This window comes from Panicum hallii, chromosome 5 (assembly GCF_002211085.1).
Source record: "Panicum hallii strain FIL2 chromosome 5, PHallii_v3.1, whole genome shotgun sequence".
In the NCBI taxonomy this organism is placed as follows: Eukaryota; Viridiplantae; Streptophyta; class Magnoliopsida; order Poales; family Poaceae; genus Panicum; species Panicum hallii.
In genome coordinates this window covers 55,452,535-55,468,259 of record NC_038046.1, presented here as the reverse complement: position 1 = coordinate 55,468,259, position 15,725 = coordinate 55,452,535, and the positions used below count along the sequence as shown (strand labels likewise).

The 15,725-nt window shown below is 50.3% G+C and overlaps 5 protein-coding genes across 6 annotated transcripts; all 5 read left to right on the top strand.

The window, feature by feature from the left end:
- Window positions 1-1,172: 1,172 nt before the first annotated feature.
- LOC112894802 (probable carboxylesterase 15) lies at window positions 1,173-2,431 on the top strand. The gene has a single exon (XM_025962615.1). The coding sequence runs from the start codon at window positions 1,235-1,237 to the stop codon at window positions 2,237-2,239; it is 1,005 nt and encodes a 334-aa protein (XP_025818400.1). The 5' UTR covers window positions 1,173-1,234; the 3' UTR covers window positions 2,240-2,431.
- A 1,125-nt stretch (window positions 2,432-3,556) lies between these two features.
- On the top strand, window positions 3,557-4,974 carry LOC112891835 (probable carboxylesterase 15). Its single transcript, XM_025958817.1, has one exon. The coding sequence runs from the start codon at window positions 3,757-3,759 to the stop codon at window positions 4,762-4,764; it is 1,008 nt and encodes a 335-aa protein (XP_025814602.1). The 5' UTR covers window positions 3,557-3,756; the 3' UTR covers window positions 4,765-4,974.
- Window positions 4,975-6,034: 1,060 nt separating this feature from the next.
- On the top strand, window positions 6,035-7,518 carry LOC112894726 (probable carboxylesterase 15). Its single transcript, XM_025962528.1, has one exon. It carries the CDS (start codon window positions 6,140-6,142, stop codon window positions 7,133-7,135), a length of 996 nt encoding a protein of 331 aa, XP_025818313.1. The 5' UTR covers window positions 6,035-6,139; the 3' UTR covers window positions 7,136-7,518.
- A 1,312-nt stretch (window positions 7,519-8,830) lies between these two features.
- LOC112894544 lies at window positions 8,831-11,475 on the top strand. Its single transcript, XM_025962291.1, has 3 exons — window positions 8,831-9,156; window positions 10,324-11,004; window positions 11,102-11,475. The coding sequence occupies exons 2-3, from the start codon at window positions 10,369-10,371 to the stop codon at window positions 11,201-11,203; spliced, it is 738 nt and encodes a 245-aa protein (XP_025818076.1). The 5' UTR covers window positions 8,831-9,156; window positions 10,324-10,368; the 3' UTR covers window positions 11,204-11,475.
- LOC112894542 lies at window positions 11,229-13,559 on the top strand. Of its 2 annotated transcripts, none has more exons than XM_025962290.1 (3): window positions 11,229-11,364; window positions 12,119-13,103; window positions 13,222-13,559. In XM_025962290.1, exons 2-3 carry the CDS (start codon window positions 12,372-12,374, stop codon window positions 13,363-13,365), a joined length of 876 nt encoding a protein of 291 aa, XP_025818075.1. In that variant the 5' UTR covers window positions 11,229-11,364; window positions 12,119-12,371; the 3' UTR covers window positions 13,366-13,559. The 2 variants fall into 2 exon arrangements, with proteins under 2 accessions (XP_025818075.1, XP_025818074.1); XM_025962289.1 differs by lacking the exon at window positions 11,229-11,364 and adding an exon at window positions 11,603-11,643.
- Window positions 13,560-15,725: the final 2,166 nt, after the last annotated feature.

The following is a 15,725-nucleotide window of genomic DNA, read 5'->3' as shown; positions in this document are numbered from 1 at the left end:
GGACTTTTGCATGTCAATTCTTCTTCTACCTAATTTGAATTCTTGAGTTATTACTTTATCTACTGTTGTTGAGAGAATAGAGATCGAGTCTGGTACTACTTGACATTTGCGAATGCATTTCTGTTAATTGAGGAAGGCACTGGCGGACCTCTGTAGAGGCCAAACGGGGTGGTGACCCCCCCCCCACCCCCCCTGGCCAGGAAAATTTCTTTAAGATATAGTATATTAGCACAGCTATACACGGTAAATTAGCTGAGTTAGCACTAACTGGCCCCTTCTTTCGTATAATTCATGTTCCGCCACTGGAGGAAGGGAATCTCTGCCGCTTTTCAGGTGCCGAGAAAATTACTTGCTGCACGAAAAAAGAAAAGAAAAAACAATAAAGATGAGCAATTCTTCTTCCAAGTTCTTTTAGCCCGATAAACATCCGCCTCAAAGTTCTTCAAGCACGGCTCTATTGGAGTATCATAATCTCTCTCTTTTTATTCTTTTTAGCTCGACAGTATTGAATCGGCGAAGTCACCACAACTATTACTGATCAAATAAATAACTGAAAATATGAGAATCTTTGACGAGTTAGAGAGATTGAAACCCAGAAGGGTAGATTTTACCATAAGAAACCTAATTTCCTAAACTTAATCATTTTTGGATCATTTGTAGTTTGACACCGTTCGACTAACAAGATCATCCACATGCGCATCACTAAGTATAAACATAAACATGCGCGTACTATAGATAAAAAAACATATATGGGTCGATTTAAAATTATATAATATACTGCGGCAACCTTCATCTGAGAATTACTCTGAAAATATATAAACAAGAAACTCTGAAAATGCATGTCGCACTATGTGGTGGTGGACGTGTGCACCTTCGTCTTGTTTGTAAGTTTGGCACATCAGTTCAATTCCTTTCTCCCAAAGTTTCCACAAGCACCAAATTAAATACTAGCACACAGTATTATCACAGAATCGCCAACATTTTTTTAGAAGAGTCGCCAACATTGACGGCACAAACCTATCATCACAGCTGCTCCCCTGACTTGGAGTACACGAAGTGGCTTCAGCTTTTGACAAGGTGAAGGCGACTGCAAACTATAACTCCCTACTACTATATCGTTTCATGTGTATATATGCTCCTAAATGGCAACATGATCCTTTCAGTGAAGCAGCAATAATCAGTGCAGAGACGTTCGCGAAAACCAGCGAAGTGACGCTTCGTGCCGTCGAGCACCATGTTCGGCGACGGCGACACGGCACCACGCGTCGTCGAGGACTACCGCGGCGTCATCCAGATCCTCAGCGACGGCACCATCGTCCGGTCGGACCCCGCCGTCCTCCGGCCGCCGGAGCGCTTCCCCGACGTCCCTGGCGTCAAGTGGGAGGACGTCGTGTACGACGCCGCGCACGGCCTCAAGCTGCGCGTGTACAGGTCGGCGGCGGCCGGGGACGCCGGGAAGCTGCCGGTGCTCGTGTACTTCCACAGCGGCGGCTTCTGCCTCGGGACGTTCGAGCAGCCCAACTTCCACTCCGGCTGCCTCCGCCTCGCGTCGGAGCTGCCCGCCGTCGTCCTCTCCGCCGACTACCGCCTCGGCCCCGAGCACCGCCTCCCCGCCGCCATCGACGACGCCGCGGCTGCCCTGTCCTGGCTGCGCGGACAGGCCGCGCTCGGCGCGGGCGCCCATCATCCATGGCTCGCTGAATCGGCCGACTTCACCAAGGTGTTCGTCGCCGGCGAGTCCTCCGGCGCGAACATGTCCCACCACGTCGCGGTGAGGCGCGGGTCGGGCCAGCTCGCCCTCCACCCGCTGCGCGTCGCGGGGCACGTCCTGCTGACGCCGTTCTTCGGCGGCGCCGAGCGCACCGCGGCGGAGGCGGAGCCCCCGGCGGGCGCGCTGTTCACGCCCGAGATGTCCGACGCGCTGTGGCGCCTGTCGCTCCCGGCCGGCGCGACCAGGGACCACCCGGCGGCGAGCCCGTTCGGCCCGGACAGCCCGTGCCTGGAGCCGGTGGCGTTCCCGCCGGTGCTCGTCGTGTCGGCCGGGTGCGACATCCTCCACGAGCGCGTGCTGCGCTACGCGGCGAGGCTGGAGGGGATGGGGAAGCCCGTGGAGCTCGCCGTCCTCGAGGGGCAGGAGCACGCGTTCTTTTCCCGCCAGCCGTGGGGCGAGGGCGCCAGCGAGCTGATCCGAGTCATGAAGAGCTTTGTCCACAATGGCGACTGCGCCGGGTGCAACTAGTACTAGTACAAATGTTGGGGATTGCTGGTCTGATAAGTCCGTCTCCTTTTGGGGGTTTTGATCGTCTTGTTCGTGCTCTGATTCTCCACGACGACAGGTATAACGTCTGGAGTTCGTCTGTAGTCGAATAAATCGTGGTGCAAAGTTTGTGTATCCCTAGTTTTCAAATTTCGAATAAAAAACAACTTTGTATCCCCGGTTCCCTCCAATGCAAACATCCAATAGAATGGGCCAGAAGCCCAGAATCGCAAGCCTGTCCTCTGGCCCACAATTGCATACAATCCCAACCTAATCTCCTCATGGCCCATTAACCAATCCAGCCTCGCTCACGCACTTTCGCCGTCGTCACCTTTTTGGGCCATAAAAAACACTAGAAATTTGGCGCGTCCGTAGGACCCGTGAGCTGATAATATTGTATCTTATTAATATTTTATCTTATTAATATGGCTAGTGTGTATGTAATCAAAATGAAATTCATAATTTTTATGCTAAAAACTCGTCAAGCATAGAGATATTTATGGTATATTAGGTAATTAAATTAGTAAGGGAAATGAGGTTAGATAGATTGAATTTTTTATCAGTTAGCCAGATGACACGTATTTCTATCTATGTTTTTTATCAGTGTGTCTGAGCCACCACGAGTGAGCAGGCTTTGTATCTGGCGGTGTATTTTCGGCCCGATAAGGCCCAGCTTCTTCTGCTATCCAGGCAAAGGAGTCGCAAACTTAGCTGAGTAGCTGACGGAAAAACCCTAGTCGCTGATGGGCGCCGGCGGCTGGGGGATCCGCGCGAACCAGTATTGCGCGAGATCAAAGCGTTGAAGACTCCAGCGGATCAAGGCGGAGGCGCAGTCGCCGTGTGCAGCGGAGCGGCTTGCGGGCGCAGTCGTTTTGGAGCTCTTTACCTTCCTTTATATGTGTGACGTGATGAAGTTTTTTTTCTAATGTATCTAACCTCCTGTTACGGCGAGATCATTCCAGATAGGTGCCGTCCATCTTTGGGTATCTTTTCTTTCACTTTTAATATACTTCTCTGACATCTTTGGTTGTCCTCTGCTGGAATATTCTAGATTCTTTTTGGTTGCTGGTCTGCAGCTATCTGATCTCTATTTTTTTTTCTCTTCTAAAGTATTCTAGATTTTTTTTTCGGTAGTGCCCAGGCATTTCCTACCATAGGATTTGACGCCTGTCTAGGCTGATTTCTTTCTGTCTGGTGGACCATTCTAGAATTTTTTTTCCCTCTGCTAGGATCTAACGTCTAATAGATAAATTGGCTACTAATCTACCGGCTCTAAAGTTTAAAAAAGATAGAAGGAAAGAGATACTCGTCATCCGAACAATACCAGCCCATTCGACACTCTCAACGACACGAATCCCAGCGACGATGAGGCAAGGCTGCAGGCCAGCAGCAAAGGACCTTGAATTTCATCTCACTCTTCCTCCTCCCCCCTTCCAAAAATCCGCTTAGATCCAATCCGAGCCAACCACCCCGGTCGTGAGTCGTGACCACCACCAACCATGCCGGGCGACACGGCGCCGCACGTCGTGGAGGACTTCTTCGGCGTCATCCGGCTCCTCAGCGACGGCTCCGTCGTGCGCGCCGACCAGGCCGTGCTCATGCGGGCGGAGCCGCCGTTCCTGGACGTCCCCGGCGTCCAGTGGAAGGACGCCGTGTACGACGCGGCGCGCGGCCTCAAGGTCCGCTTGTACAGGCCGTCGCCGTCGTCCGTGGCCGCCGGCGAAGGGGGTAGTATTAATAATAAGCTCCCGGTGCTGGTGCACTTCCACGGCGGCGGCTACTGCGTCGGCTCCTACGACCAGCTCGGGGGAGCCGACTACCTCCGCCGGCGCCTCGCCGCCGACCTCCCCGCCGTCGTCCTCTCCGTCCAGTACCGCCTCGCCCCCGAGCACCGCCTCCCGGCGGCGATCGAGGACGGCGCGGCGTTCCTCGCCTGGCTGCGAGCGCAGGCGGCGCTCGGCGCGGGCGCCGAGCCGTGGCTCGCGGAGTCGGCCGACTTCGCCTGGACGTTCCTGTCCGGCGTCTCGGCCGGCGCCAACCTGGCCCACCACCTCGCGGTCCGGGCCGGCTCGGGCCAAGTCGCGCTCGCCCCGGTGCGCCTCGCCGGGTGCGCCCTCCTGTCCGCGTTCTTCGGCGGCGTCGAGCGCACGGCGGCGGAGTCGGATCCCCCGGACGGCGTGTCCCTGACGGTCGAGATGGCCGATCAGTTGTGGCGCATGGCTCTGCCGGAGGGGGCTACCAGGGACCACCCACTGGCCAACGTATTCGGACCGGACAGCCCCGACCTGGAGCCAGTGGCGCTGCCGCCGGTGCTCGTCGAGGCGCCCGAGGTCGACGTGCTCCGCGACCGCGTGCTGCTCTACGCGGCGAGGCTGAAGGAGATGGGGAAGGCCGTGGAGCTCGCCGCGTTCAAGGGGGAGCAGCATGGCTTCTCCGTCCTGCGGTGGGGTGAGGCGAACGAGGAGCTGATCCGAATCTTGAAGCGTTTTGTTGGCCAGATGAAGTGAACTGGTGATGATGGTTAAGTTAGTGTTGGTCGCTCTACCGTTCTTGTTTGGTTTTACTCGTTATTCACAAATCATGTTGTTGTTATCGTTGTTGTGTTCCCCTAGTTGACAGTTGGCACGTCGACGATCACAGATTTGGGTTAAAGATGATGTGTGATGGAATGTTCTTATGAAAATGAGAAGAAAATATCATGATAGTTGATATTGGGATGTTTGCGGTGATTTCGATCTCTTGGTTGTGCACCTAGAGATAAGGTTGTGCGCGTGCATTTATAAATTTTAATAAATTTTAAGTATGCGTGCATATTTATATTTTAATTGTGTTCAAGAATGAAAGAATCTTGGCTGCTGTGGGCGTGTGGGTGTGAAACAAATAGGGTGTTTGGTTTTAGAGAACGACCAATCACATCAAAAAATATTATTATTTAGAAGTATTAAATAAAATCTAACTACAAAACTAATTGCAAAAGCTCTGGGCTAATTTGGAAGACGAATCTAATGAGGTATATTAATCCATGATTAGCGGACAGTTACTGTAGTATCAATGTAGCAAATCATAGATTAATTAAACTCATTAAATTCATCTCGCGAATTAGCAACCACCTGTGAAAAAAGTTTTATAAATAAATTTTATTTAATACTTATGAATGACAAGAATCTAGGTTAAACTTTAACCTCCAAAACCAAAGGGGCTGAAAGTGTGGAACCTCTCACGGTACAACCACATTTAAAAATGGTGACAAGCCGCGGTCAGTTTGAGTGTGACGTGAGCGCGTAGCCAGAGACAATAACCTTCCGTGCATCGCGTGCCTCACTCAGGCTGGTGCCAATGGGGGGTGGTACTGTCCCCGTATCGGCGCGGCGCAGGCGGGAGGCGGGCGGGTGGGAGAGAGGGCGAGATGGATCCCGCCAGGCGGGAGCGGGCGCTATCGCCCCGCTCTCGCCCGTGTTGGCAGGCGCGCGGGGGCGGGAGGCGGGCGGGAGCGAGGTGGCGCGCTGGCGTCGGGCGAGAGGGGTGAAGCGGGAGTGACGTGACGCGTTTCTATTGGTCCACGCGGAGGTTGAAATAATTAAATCTGAAAAAGAAAAGGTGACATGGAGAAGAAAGAAGTGAGAGCTGGCACTATAGCCCGTGCATTGGAGGGGTGGGTTGAAAGTACGGTGAGAGTGAGGGTGAGAGCTGACGTGGCGGGGAGATATCTGCCCCCACCACTAGACTCAGCTTCAGTGACTTGAGTTTTCCATTTAGAAAAACCAATTGGTATAGCCGTATACGTATACTCTATAGAGCCCAGGTCCAGCTGTGCAAAATCGTCAGTTCGCGGAAGCTGCAAGCAGTCTGCATCGTCAACAGACGATCACCTTCACCATCACCATGTCCGGCGCCGAAGCGCAGCGCGTCGTGGAGGACTTCTTCGGCGTCATCCGGCTATTCGACGACGGCTCCGTCGTCCGCGGCGACGAATCGACCATCATGCCGGTGGGGCCGTTCCCGGACGCCCCGGGCGTCCAGTGGAAGGACGCCGTGTACGACGCGGCTCGAGGCCTCAAGGTTCGCGTGTACAGGCCACACGCGGCCGCCGGCAACGAGGGCAAGTTCCCCATGCTCGTGTACTTCCACGGAGGCGGCTACTGCATCGGCGCCTACGACCAGCCCATGTTCCACTCCTGCTGCCAGCGCTTCGCCGCCGAGCTCCCCGCCGTGGTGCTCTCCGTCCAGTATCGCCTCGCCCCCGAGCATCGCCTCCCCGCGGCCATCGAGGACGGCGCGACGTTCTTCTCCTGGTTGCGTGCGCAGGCTGCCGCACCGGGCGCTAGCGCCGAGCCGTGGCTTGCCGAATCGGCCGACTTCTCCCGGACGTTCGTGTCCGGCGTGTCGGCCGGCGCGAACCTGGCCCACCACGCCGTGGTCCGGATCGCCGCCGGGCAGATCCTGCTCGGCCCGGTGCGCATCGCCGGATACATCCTCTTCTCCGCGTTCTTCGGCAGCAACGAACGCACGACGACGGAGTCCGATCCCCCGGCCGGCGCGTCCCTGACGGTGGAGATGTCCGACCAGCTCTGGCGCATGGCGCTGCCGGCGGGGGCCACCAGGGACCATCCGCTGGCGAACCCGTTCGCGCCGGGCGGCGTGAGCCTGGAGCCGCTGCCGCTGCCGCCGGCGCTCGTCGTGGCGCCCGGCCGCGACGTGCTGTGGGGCCACGTGCTGCGCTACGCCGCGAGGCTGAAGGAGATGGGGAAGGCCGTTGAGCTCGCCGAATTCGTGGGGGAGCGGCATGGCTTCTCTGTTGGACAGCGGAGCGAGGCGACGGAGGAATTGATGGGAATCTTGAAGCGGTTCGTGCACAAATTACTGAATGACGTGAACTGAGTCTTGGGCTGGTGACATGGTGTTAGTCTTTGTCTGCCATTCACCTTCAAATGCATCCTTCTAGTATTCATGTCTTCGTTGTTCTGTACTCCGCAAATGTGTTAGTCTTTTTATGTGTACGAGCGTTCAGCCGGTAAGATTTCGTGAGCACGTGCCTCCGAATTCTAGACTCGGCACGAGTGATGGTACTATTCTTTATTCTTTCAGTTTCAGTGGTAGAGGTATCTATAGTAACTTTGTTAATATCAAGAATTTGTCAGTCTCTCGGAGGTGCTCATAAGGCTAAGGTAAGGTTGCGTGCGCGTATTTATAGGGATGAGTGTCCGTACGTATACGTGAGCGTCCGTGTTGTACTGTGTTTCAAAAAACAAAATGTATTAGTCTTTGTTTGCCGTTCATATTTATCCTTTTTTTCTCGTCTAATTTCCTCTGTGACAAACATTGCAAAAGGATACGCGTACACAAACGCGCGCGGCACGCGCACACTCTCTACATTTGAACGACTCATTATTGACACTCGTGGTCGATGGACACGTCATTCTATTACTAAAAGAAATAACTGCATTTTTCAGGGTATGAAACCATGGATGATCTTATAGGCAAAGGAGACTGTGAGCGATAAAAACATATCTTATGTTTTGAAACAGGTAGGTTATATGCTTGTGACAGGGCCTGGTGAACCCATACTATCTTTTTTGGACTATTTTTCCATGTTTTCATTAGGTTGATATACTTTTAAAAAGATCAGGTAGCTATAACTATTTGAGTGAATTATGTGATCATGTTGTTGCTTTCTACTTTGCTTGTAGCGCAAACGAAATGGGCCTTGACAAGCACGGCATCTCTAGCCTTTATAGCCCTCACGTGTGCTGATGTGCATACCAAGCCGAAGTCTCACATGGGTCGTTAACAAGTTTCAGAAAGGACCTACCTCAAAACAAAATGTTAAAAAAATTATTTTGGTAAAATGTTTAGACATGTAAAAATTTCAAAAAGGAAAATATCTCCCAAAGAAAAGAAAAGCCCATTTTCTAGGAATACTCTGTTGTTGGTCGCTGGACTACTGATATGTTCTCGCTTTACACCATCGAATCTAATAATTCTTAATTTAAATTGTTGTAGTGCATCCCCTTGAAATGGTGTCCATCTTGACCGCCACGTGGCATCCAAGTGTCTAATCTTCCCTCCCATGAGTACCTCCAGCTTCCTCTTTTTTTGGCTTGAACAAAATTTACCATCTCACAACTTGCTTCAAGCCACTCTCATGCCGTCACATCTCACCTGGCTTATCCGCATTTAAGCACCTAAGCACGGAACTGACGCGACCTCGCAACCACATCGCACACGCCATGGCCGATGCATGTCCGGTGCGAGTGTGAGATGACGTGGACCATGGGCGCTTTGGATCTTCGTCGATCATCCAAGAATCCAGCGCTGCAATCGTGAGTGTGCTGGCAGCGTTGCGACGTTCGTAGCCACCAGTCGCTCCAACGTCGTCGGCGATCGTCCAACTATGTCCAGCGACGCCGCGCCGCACGTCGTCGGGGACTTGTTTGGCGTCGTCCGGCTCCTCGACGGCTCCGTCGTCCGCGGCGACGAATCCGTCCTCATGCCGGCGGGGCCGTTCCCGGACGTCTCCGGGGTTCGGTGGAAGGACGCCGTGTACAGGCGGCCGCCGCCGCCGCCGGCCGGTGGAGAAGAAGGTAGCAAGCTCATGTTCCACTCCTGCTGTAGGCCGAGGACTTGTTCCCTTATGAGGGGCCAATTGGCAGCCCACCTACCCCGAAGCCAAAAAAATCAAATTCATAGCCCATTGGCTAAAAGAAATTAAACCATAGCCCATTTTCAAGCCTACCGTAGCCCAATTGCCCAACGGCTCCAGTTCAGCTTCAGCCCCATTCGCCTGGAACACGCCTGTTCTGTAATCTGTAGCAGGGACGAAACTGAAAACGAGAAAAAAAATATTTCGTGCTCATCCTCCTCGGCGGCGGGCTCCGGCGGCGGGCATTGACGGCGACATCGTAAGTGATTCCTCCTCCACCACCATGCCCCTCCCCCTCTTTGACTCAGCTTTGTTTATCTTTCCATTTCTCTACTCGAGATGAATCTGTCCTGTCTGATTGGAACCGTTCCCCCTTTTTCGACGAACCGGAACCGTTCCCCCTTGCTGTGAGAATGTAGTTGTCGCTGATCTGTCGCCCTATATCCAGATGATGATTCTCCTATTATTTATGCTCTGATTGTATCAGTTAGGGTCGTTAGGGTTTGGGGGTTTGGCAGGGGGGGGGGGGGTTGGGATTGAGTGGGTTCGGTTTGGATTCGGGCTAGGCCGCTAGGGCTCTGTGGGGGGTTTTAGTGGTACTCGACTCAGCCTTATGTTTCATAGTAGAACAATACTACATCTCTTTGCGTAAATTTGGCACGTCATGGAAATTCTGTTCTGGTGCTCTATATGCAGAAAATTGACTGATGCAATGAAAAGGAGCAAAGAAATATTTTTCAACCAAGCATAGTTGTTTTGTAATGGAATTTGTCATGAATGTGGAGAATTGGGTAGAGTTAATCTGTAATGAGGAGTGTTTTAACTTGGGAACCTGATCGTTGGTCATCCTTTCTGGTGTACCATTATATAGAGTTCAAGAATTCCAGCTCTCAAACAGAAGCCATTTGCATAATTTGCATTAGAGTTGTGGTTTACAATTGTTCGCACTGATCTCTGTCTCTTACTATGTCCCTAATGTTTTACTAAGCAATATACTGCCCGTTTACCTGGAAGAACGGACTCCTGATATCATGCCTAATCCTTCATCCTTTTCTGCTCTTCCGAAATGGTACATTCTGAAAAGCAGATTACTAAGGCCGAACCTGGATTCCTTTTAGCGAAAGTTTAACATTCTGCCCTGTTACTATTTACCATTATAGACATGGATTGCTCTTTTCTCTCTGCGGCCAAAGTTGTATATACTTTTGAGCTAATTCCCTCTTGTAACTTATAAGCCCACATGTTGATCTCTTTCTGGTACAACCTGCAAAATAATGTTCGTCTATCTGATTCAAACATCTTGAAAAATGAATTTTTCTCCTGAGAAATTGGTATGCATTTTCCTCAGCGTTATTGATTTGCACATCTGAACTATTTAATGGCAGTTAATCTGGAAGCATGTGTAACTTTCTTTATCTGGTGACAGGTGAACCCTGAGAAATTGTAAGACTCTCGACAAAGAAGGAATTTCATGGCTATTGATGGATTAGTGATCAAGCTCTTGATTGACACCAAGGCTCAGAAAGTCTGCTTCGCTGAAGCTGGCAATGATGTCATCGAGCTCCTCTCCTGCCTCCTATGCCTCCCTATGGGCACCGTCGTCAACCTGCTTACCAAGGAGCACATGGTTGGTAGCATTGGTAATGTGCTTGACAGCATGCAGGAACTGGACGCCAAGTATGTATGCTCAAGCAAGAGCAAGGAGCCCTATCTCAGCCCTACCGTTGCCCCTGACATACTCTGTCCTTTGCAACAGCTACTGGATGCACCACTAAATGTGAATAGCAGTGTCTTCACTTGTTTAGGGAAAACAGACAGCCACACTGGTACACGTATTACTTGTGGATACTTTTCAGTTATCAAAGGCAGCACATGCCCATCTTGCTTCCATCACATGAATGAGGAAATGCCACATGTCAGAAACAATGGGTTTGCGTTTGGGACTAGCAGCAAGGGGTTTGTTGTTGGGACTACCACCTACACCATCTCTGATGCTCTCTCAATAACCCCAGCATCCAGCGTATCAAGCATCAACCTGCTTGCACGGTGTGGCGTAAAGGACCTGAGCACGCTGCAACAAAGGACTGTAACCATTGGCAGTGAAGAGGTGGCGTACTTATTACCTCCGCAGCAGAAAAGAAAATTGGCACTAGCTGTTTTGATCAACTGTTAGTGCATTTGATGATTACTTTGTTCGAATGCAGGCACTGGAGATACTCCTGGCTTCCCTGAAGTCCAAGACCGTACTGACTGATGTCTTTCTCCCGAAGAAAAAAGTTCGTTGCAAGAAGGAAGTTGCCGCTTAGTTATTTATGAATGGGCAGTTTTTTTGGGGAATCTCATGTACAAATCACCACCACAACTTTAATCAGAAGGGTAGTTAATAGTTACAACTTAGAAGTTAAACTACTGCAGGAAATGGTTTTGTCAGAGCTGTGCTGGAGACAATATTCTATGAATCCCTGTGGTAAGATGAAGAACTGCCACTTGAGCCCCTGTTAATTTGCATGCATGGAACAACGTCCTTTGCCTTTTCGTGTGCTATGCTATGTGGCAAAAATATATGGACTTGTGAGTTTGTCTCGTGTAGCAGTGCTTGAAGAGTAACTGAATTCATGACGAAACAATTTATGGCAGGCAGTTGATTTCTCGTACTTGTCAATTTTCAGTTAATAGTTTCTACATCCTTTGAAGTTGCTTACAACTGCAGGCCAACTATTTTTTGAAAGATAACTGCAGGCCACCTGTGAGTTATGAATCTTTCTTCAAATTGCTGTCTCCCGATTCTGTTTAAACTATGAATTTTTTTGGTTTGGAACAAGAAAAAAGTTGATGGCAAAAAGTTTAAATGCACAGTCAGCATGCAAAACTTTTGTCTTGTTGGGTATCAGTGTCATATTCTCTGATGGTAATGTCTGCAATAATATTAATATGTTATGCCATCTAGTAAAGATCTGTACGATTAAAAGGATAACATACACATCCCTATCCTTGTGCTTAGCAATTATCATTTTCACAACTTTACATGTCTCTGTCATGATTCTATTTGTTCAACGGCATCTATGTTTGTCCAAGATAACTTATTTATACGACACTAAAATTTAGAATTTTCTATTGCCAAAGCCTCTTGTGTTGTTGCGCTGCATATTCCTGTGAATACGAACCCATAGGATGACTGCGTCGCATGGTTGAACTGCATCATATTTTTGTTCTTGTTTCAGGTGCACACTCACATGCTTCCTGTACTCATGCGGCCCAGGGGGTGGAAGCGACACGGTCGCGTTCGCGCGGCCATCGATGCAAGCACGGCGATCTTTTCGTCTCCCAGGAGGCCATTAAATCTGGTGCTCATGGCTCATGCTACTGCAACCGATGCAATTCGACCACTAGCTTCGTCTCCCTCTCACCGTCTGCCTCACGCTCGAGCTCCCCCCACAAACTGCTCGTCTTCTCGGACTTTCCAAGACTCTTGAGATGGCAGAGAGACCCGCCGCTCCTCTGACCATGAAGATGAAGCTGCTCGTAGACACCAAGGCCGGGCGCGTGCTGTACGCGGAGACCGGCAAGGACGTCGTCGACTTCCTCTTCTCCCTCCTCACGCTCCCCCTCGGCGCGGTCGCGCAGCTCCTCACCGCAGGCGCCGGGGCCGGCTCGGTCGTCCCACAGCTCGACGGCCCTGCCGCCCCCACCAGCGCGGTGGCCAAGCTCCTCCCGGCCGCGGGCGCCATGGTCGGCTCCGTCGGCAACCTCCACCGCAGCGTGGAGGCGCTCGACGCCAGCCACGTCTGCCGCCGCGAGGCCACCAAAGCTCTGCTCGAGCCCGCCGTCCTGCAGCTGGTGGTCACCGCGGCGGCTCCGGCGCCGGCGCCGAACGGGCGCCTCTTCAGGTGCAAGGGCTGCCCTTGCTCCCCTCGCTGCTACGACTACGCCACCAGGGTCAGCGGCACGCCGTGCCCCGTGTGCAAGGTCGAGATGACGACGGAGGTGCAGCTCGTGGAGCCCGACGGTGACGCGAAGCCCCCGGCGGCGGCGGCGGGCGAGGGGAGCAGCGCGGGGTACGTGCGGGACATGGTGACGTACACCGTGATGGACGATCTCTCAGTGGCGCCCATGTCCACCATCTGCGCCGTCACCGCCCTCGCCGCCCTCGGCGTCACCGACATCACCGGGCTCCAGGCCAAGACAGTGGAGATCGGCTACCAAGAGGTAATTATCTTGATTGAGGTCATGTATAATTATTGGATTGCATTGAGATTAGTGTGTAACTGATCCGTTGCATTCTGACGTTTCCATGCATGCGTTTTGACTTTCGATCCATGGGCAGGGTTTGGCGTTGCTGAAGGCGTCGTTGCAGTCGCAGACGGTGCTCACCGACGTCTTCCTCGGCGCGAAAGGGAGTAGTGGTGGTGCAGGAGCTGCTGGATTGGGGTCTCGGAATCCGTATTTGTTCGTCAGGGAAACCTTTTAGTTTAGGGGCTCCCAAAGCACGCCTGAAGTAGATGTACATCTGTTTCAGAAATCGTTGAACTTGGCATATGCTAATGGTTTCGTGTGCGTTACTTGGGCTGTGCTTGGATGCTTGAAGCCTCGAACCAAGCAGAACGTGAATGGGGTGGTGTTCACTTGATTGGAATGATCTTGGATGGAACGGTTCGTTTGAGTTTTGACCGTGTTTGGTTGCCGCCGGTACAAGATCATATACAACCTTTGTTTCATTTTTTTTGAAAGGGTACGATCTTTCCTTCTTGTGTTGGTTGACTGTATGGCTGCACCGAATGGTTCAGCGTGCTGCCACAACTTTGTTTTGTTGGAGCTAATAAGGCCTCCTTCGACAGTTTTAGCTAGTTAATAGCCACGAGTATAAAGTTTGTTGATCAACAAGGCCCATAAACACAAAGTTGAATTACTAAAAAGTTGAGCCAATAAATTGTTTAAAAAAGTTGAATCATTGAGAAAACGTTAAATCAACATTTCTTGCGAAAATCTTGAATCAACAAATTCTGTAATTAAAAAAGTTGATCATTAAAAAAAGAAAAAAGGGAAAGAATATCCTTAAAAAAAAGAGGAAAAATGTGGAAGTAGTTGCAAAAAAAAAATGACCACTAGCAGGTGGCTAAATAACAAGCTCGTTCGTTGGCTATTATTCAATGCAAGTCGAATATTAGCAGGAGTAGTTACGATCCGGGCGTTTGGTACTTTTTCCTGTCATATGTAGTTACTAACTATAAATATTTATATAGACTGATTCTAATACTAATTGTATTTACTAACTATAAATATTTATATAGACTGATTCCAAAACTAATTGTACAGACGGAGACTAATTTACTAGACGAATCTACTAAGTATAGTTAGTTTATGATTTGATAATATGGTGCTACAGTAAACATATATTAATGATGAATTCATTAGGCTTAATAGATTTGTCTCACGAATTAGCTTCCATCTATATAATTAGTTTATAATTACGTCTTATTCAGTTCTTCTAATTAGCACTCGAAGATTTGATGTGACAAAGACTAAACTTTAGTCCTGTAACCAAACACCCCGTAGCAGTACATTAAGGCTATTATCAGTGCACAGTTTTACGGCACAGTTACTAAGACTGGAAACTAGTTAAATATGTTAGATGAGTTTTATAGTGATAAAACTCCTCTCATATTACATTAAACTCCTACATTTTCTCGCTATATTAACAAAATTAATAAATTAATAATATAACATATAATTTAATATCATAAAACTCTATCCAAAATCTCGTTGAGACCGCCCTAAGCAGCGCGCGAAGTTATTGGATCTCCAGCTGAATTCTGCGCGTTGGGACTGGCATACGCATGTCTCGGTTCTTGAGCCCTAAACGCACGCCTACTCTGCGTTGGGAATTAACCCGGGCCTCGTTTAGCTCCCATTCAAATTCCAACTTTTTACGCTCTCTCTCCATCACATCAATTTTGGGACACATGCATGGAGCAGTAAATGTATGTAAAAAAATAACTAATTGTACAGTTTAATTGTACATCACGAGACGAATCTTTTTAGCCAAGTTAGTCCATAATTAGATAAAATTTGTCAAATACAAACGAAAGCGCTGCAGTATCTCCGGTTGCAAAAAATTGCAATCTAAACAGACCCCAAGTATTTACTATCGATCTCGAGCTGAATTCTCCATCCTCAACCTGTAAATCGGCGCCGCCACCAAGAAGCTTGCTGGCATGGCTTCGAGCGGCGGGCACGGTGGTCACGAGGCAGCAGCTGCAGCTGCGCCGCCGCCAGCACCTGCCGCCATGTTCACGGTCATGGACGACCTCAAGATCGCGCCGATGTCAACCGTCTCTGCCATCGCTCTGCTGAGCGCGTTGGGCGTCAAGGACATCGGCGCACTCCAGGAGAAGACCGTGCAGTTCGGCTACGCTGAGGTTAGTAGCACAAATAAAGCCAATGTAAGAATAATGATCCGTTGAAAGTTGCTAGAGAATTTGTAAAAAAAATGTTTTACCTGTGCAGGGTTTGGAGATGTTAAAGGCGTCGCTGCAGTCCAAGACGGTGCTCACCGACGTCTTCATTGGGAAGAAGAAGTCGCCGAAGTGTGGTTTGCTTAGCAAGTTAGGCGGTTCCAAGTTGTTTTGTGGCATTTTGGCCTTGCCCGTGATGTGCGCTATAGTTGAGCTGGTCACCGACCGAAGGCTTTAAGGGCTGATGTGATCTGGTTGCTTGGTTGTTGAATTGTGGTCTGTTTCTTCGGATCCTACTCGTGTTCACTGGCGGAGCCTTTTTAGGGCTACAGTGGGCTCCGGCTATAAAACATTTGTAGACCAACAATTTGTGTTT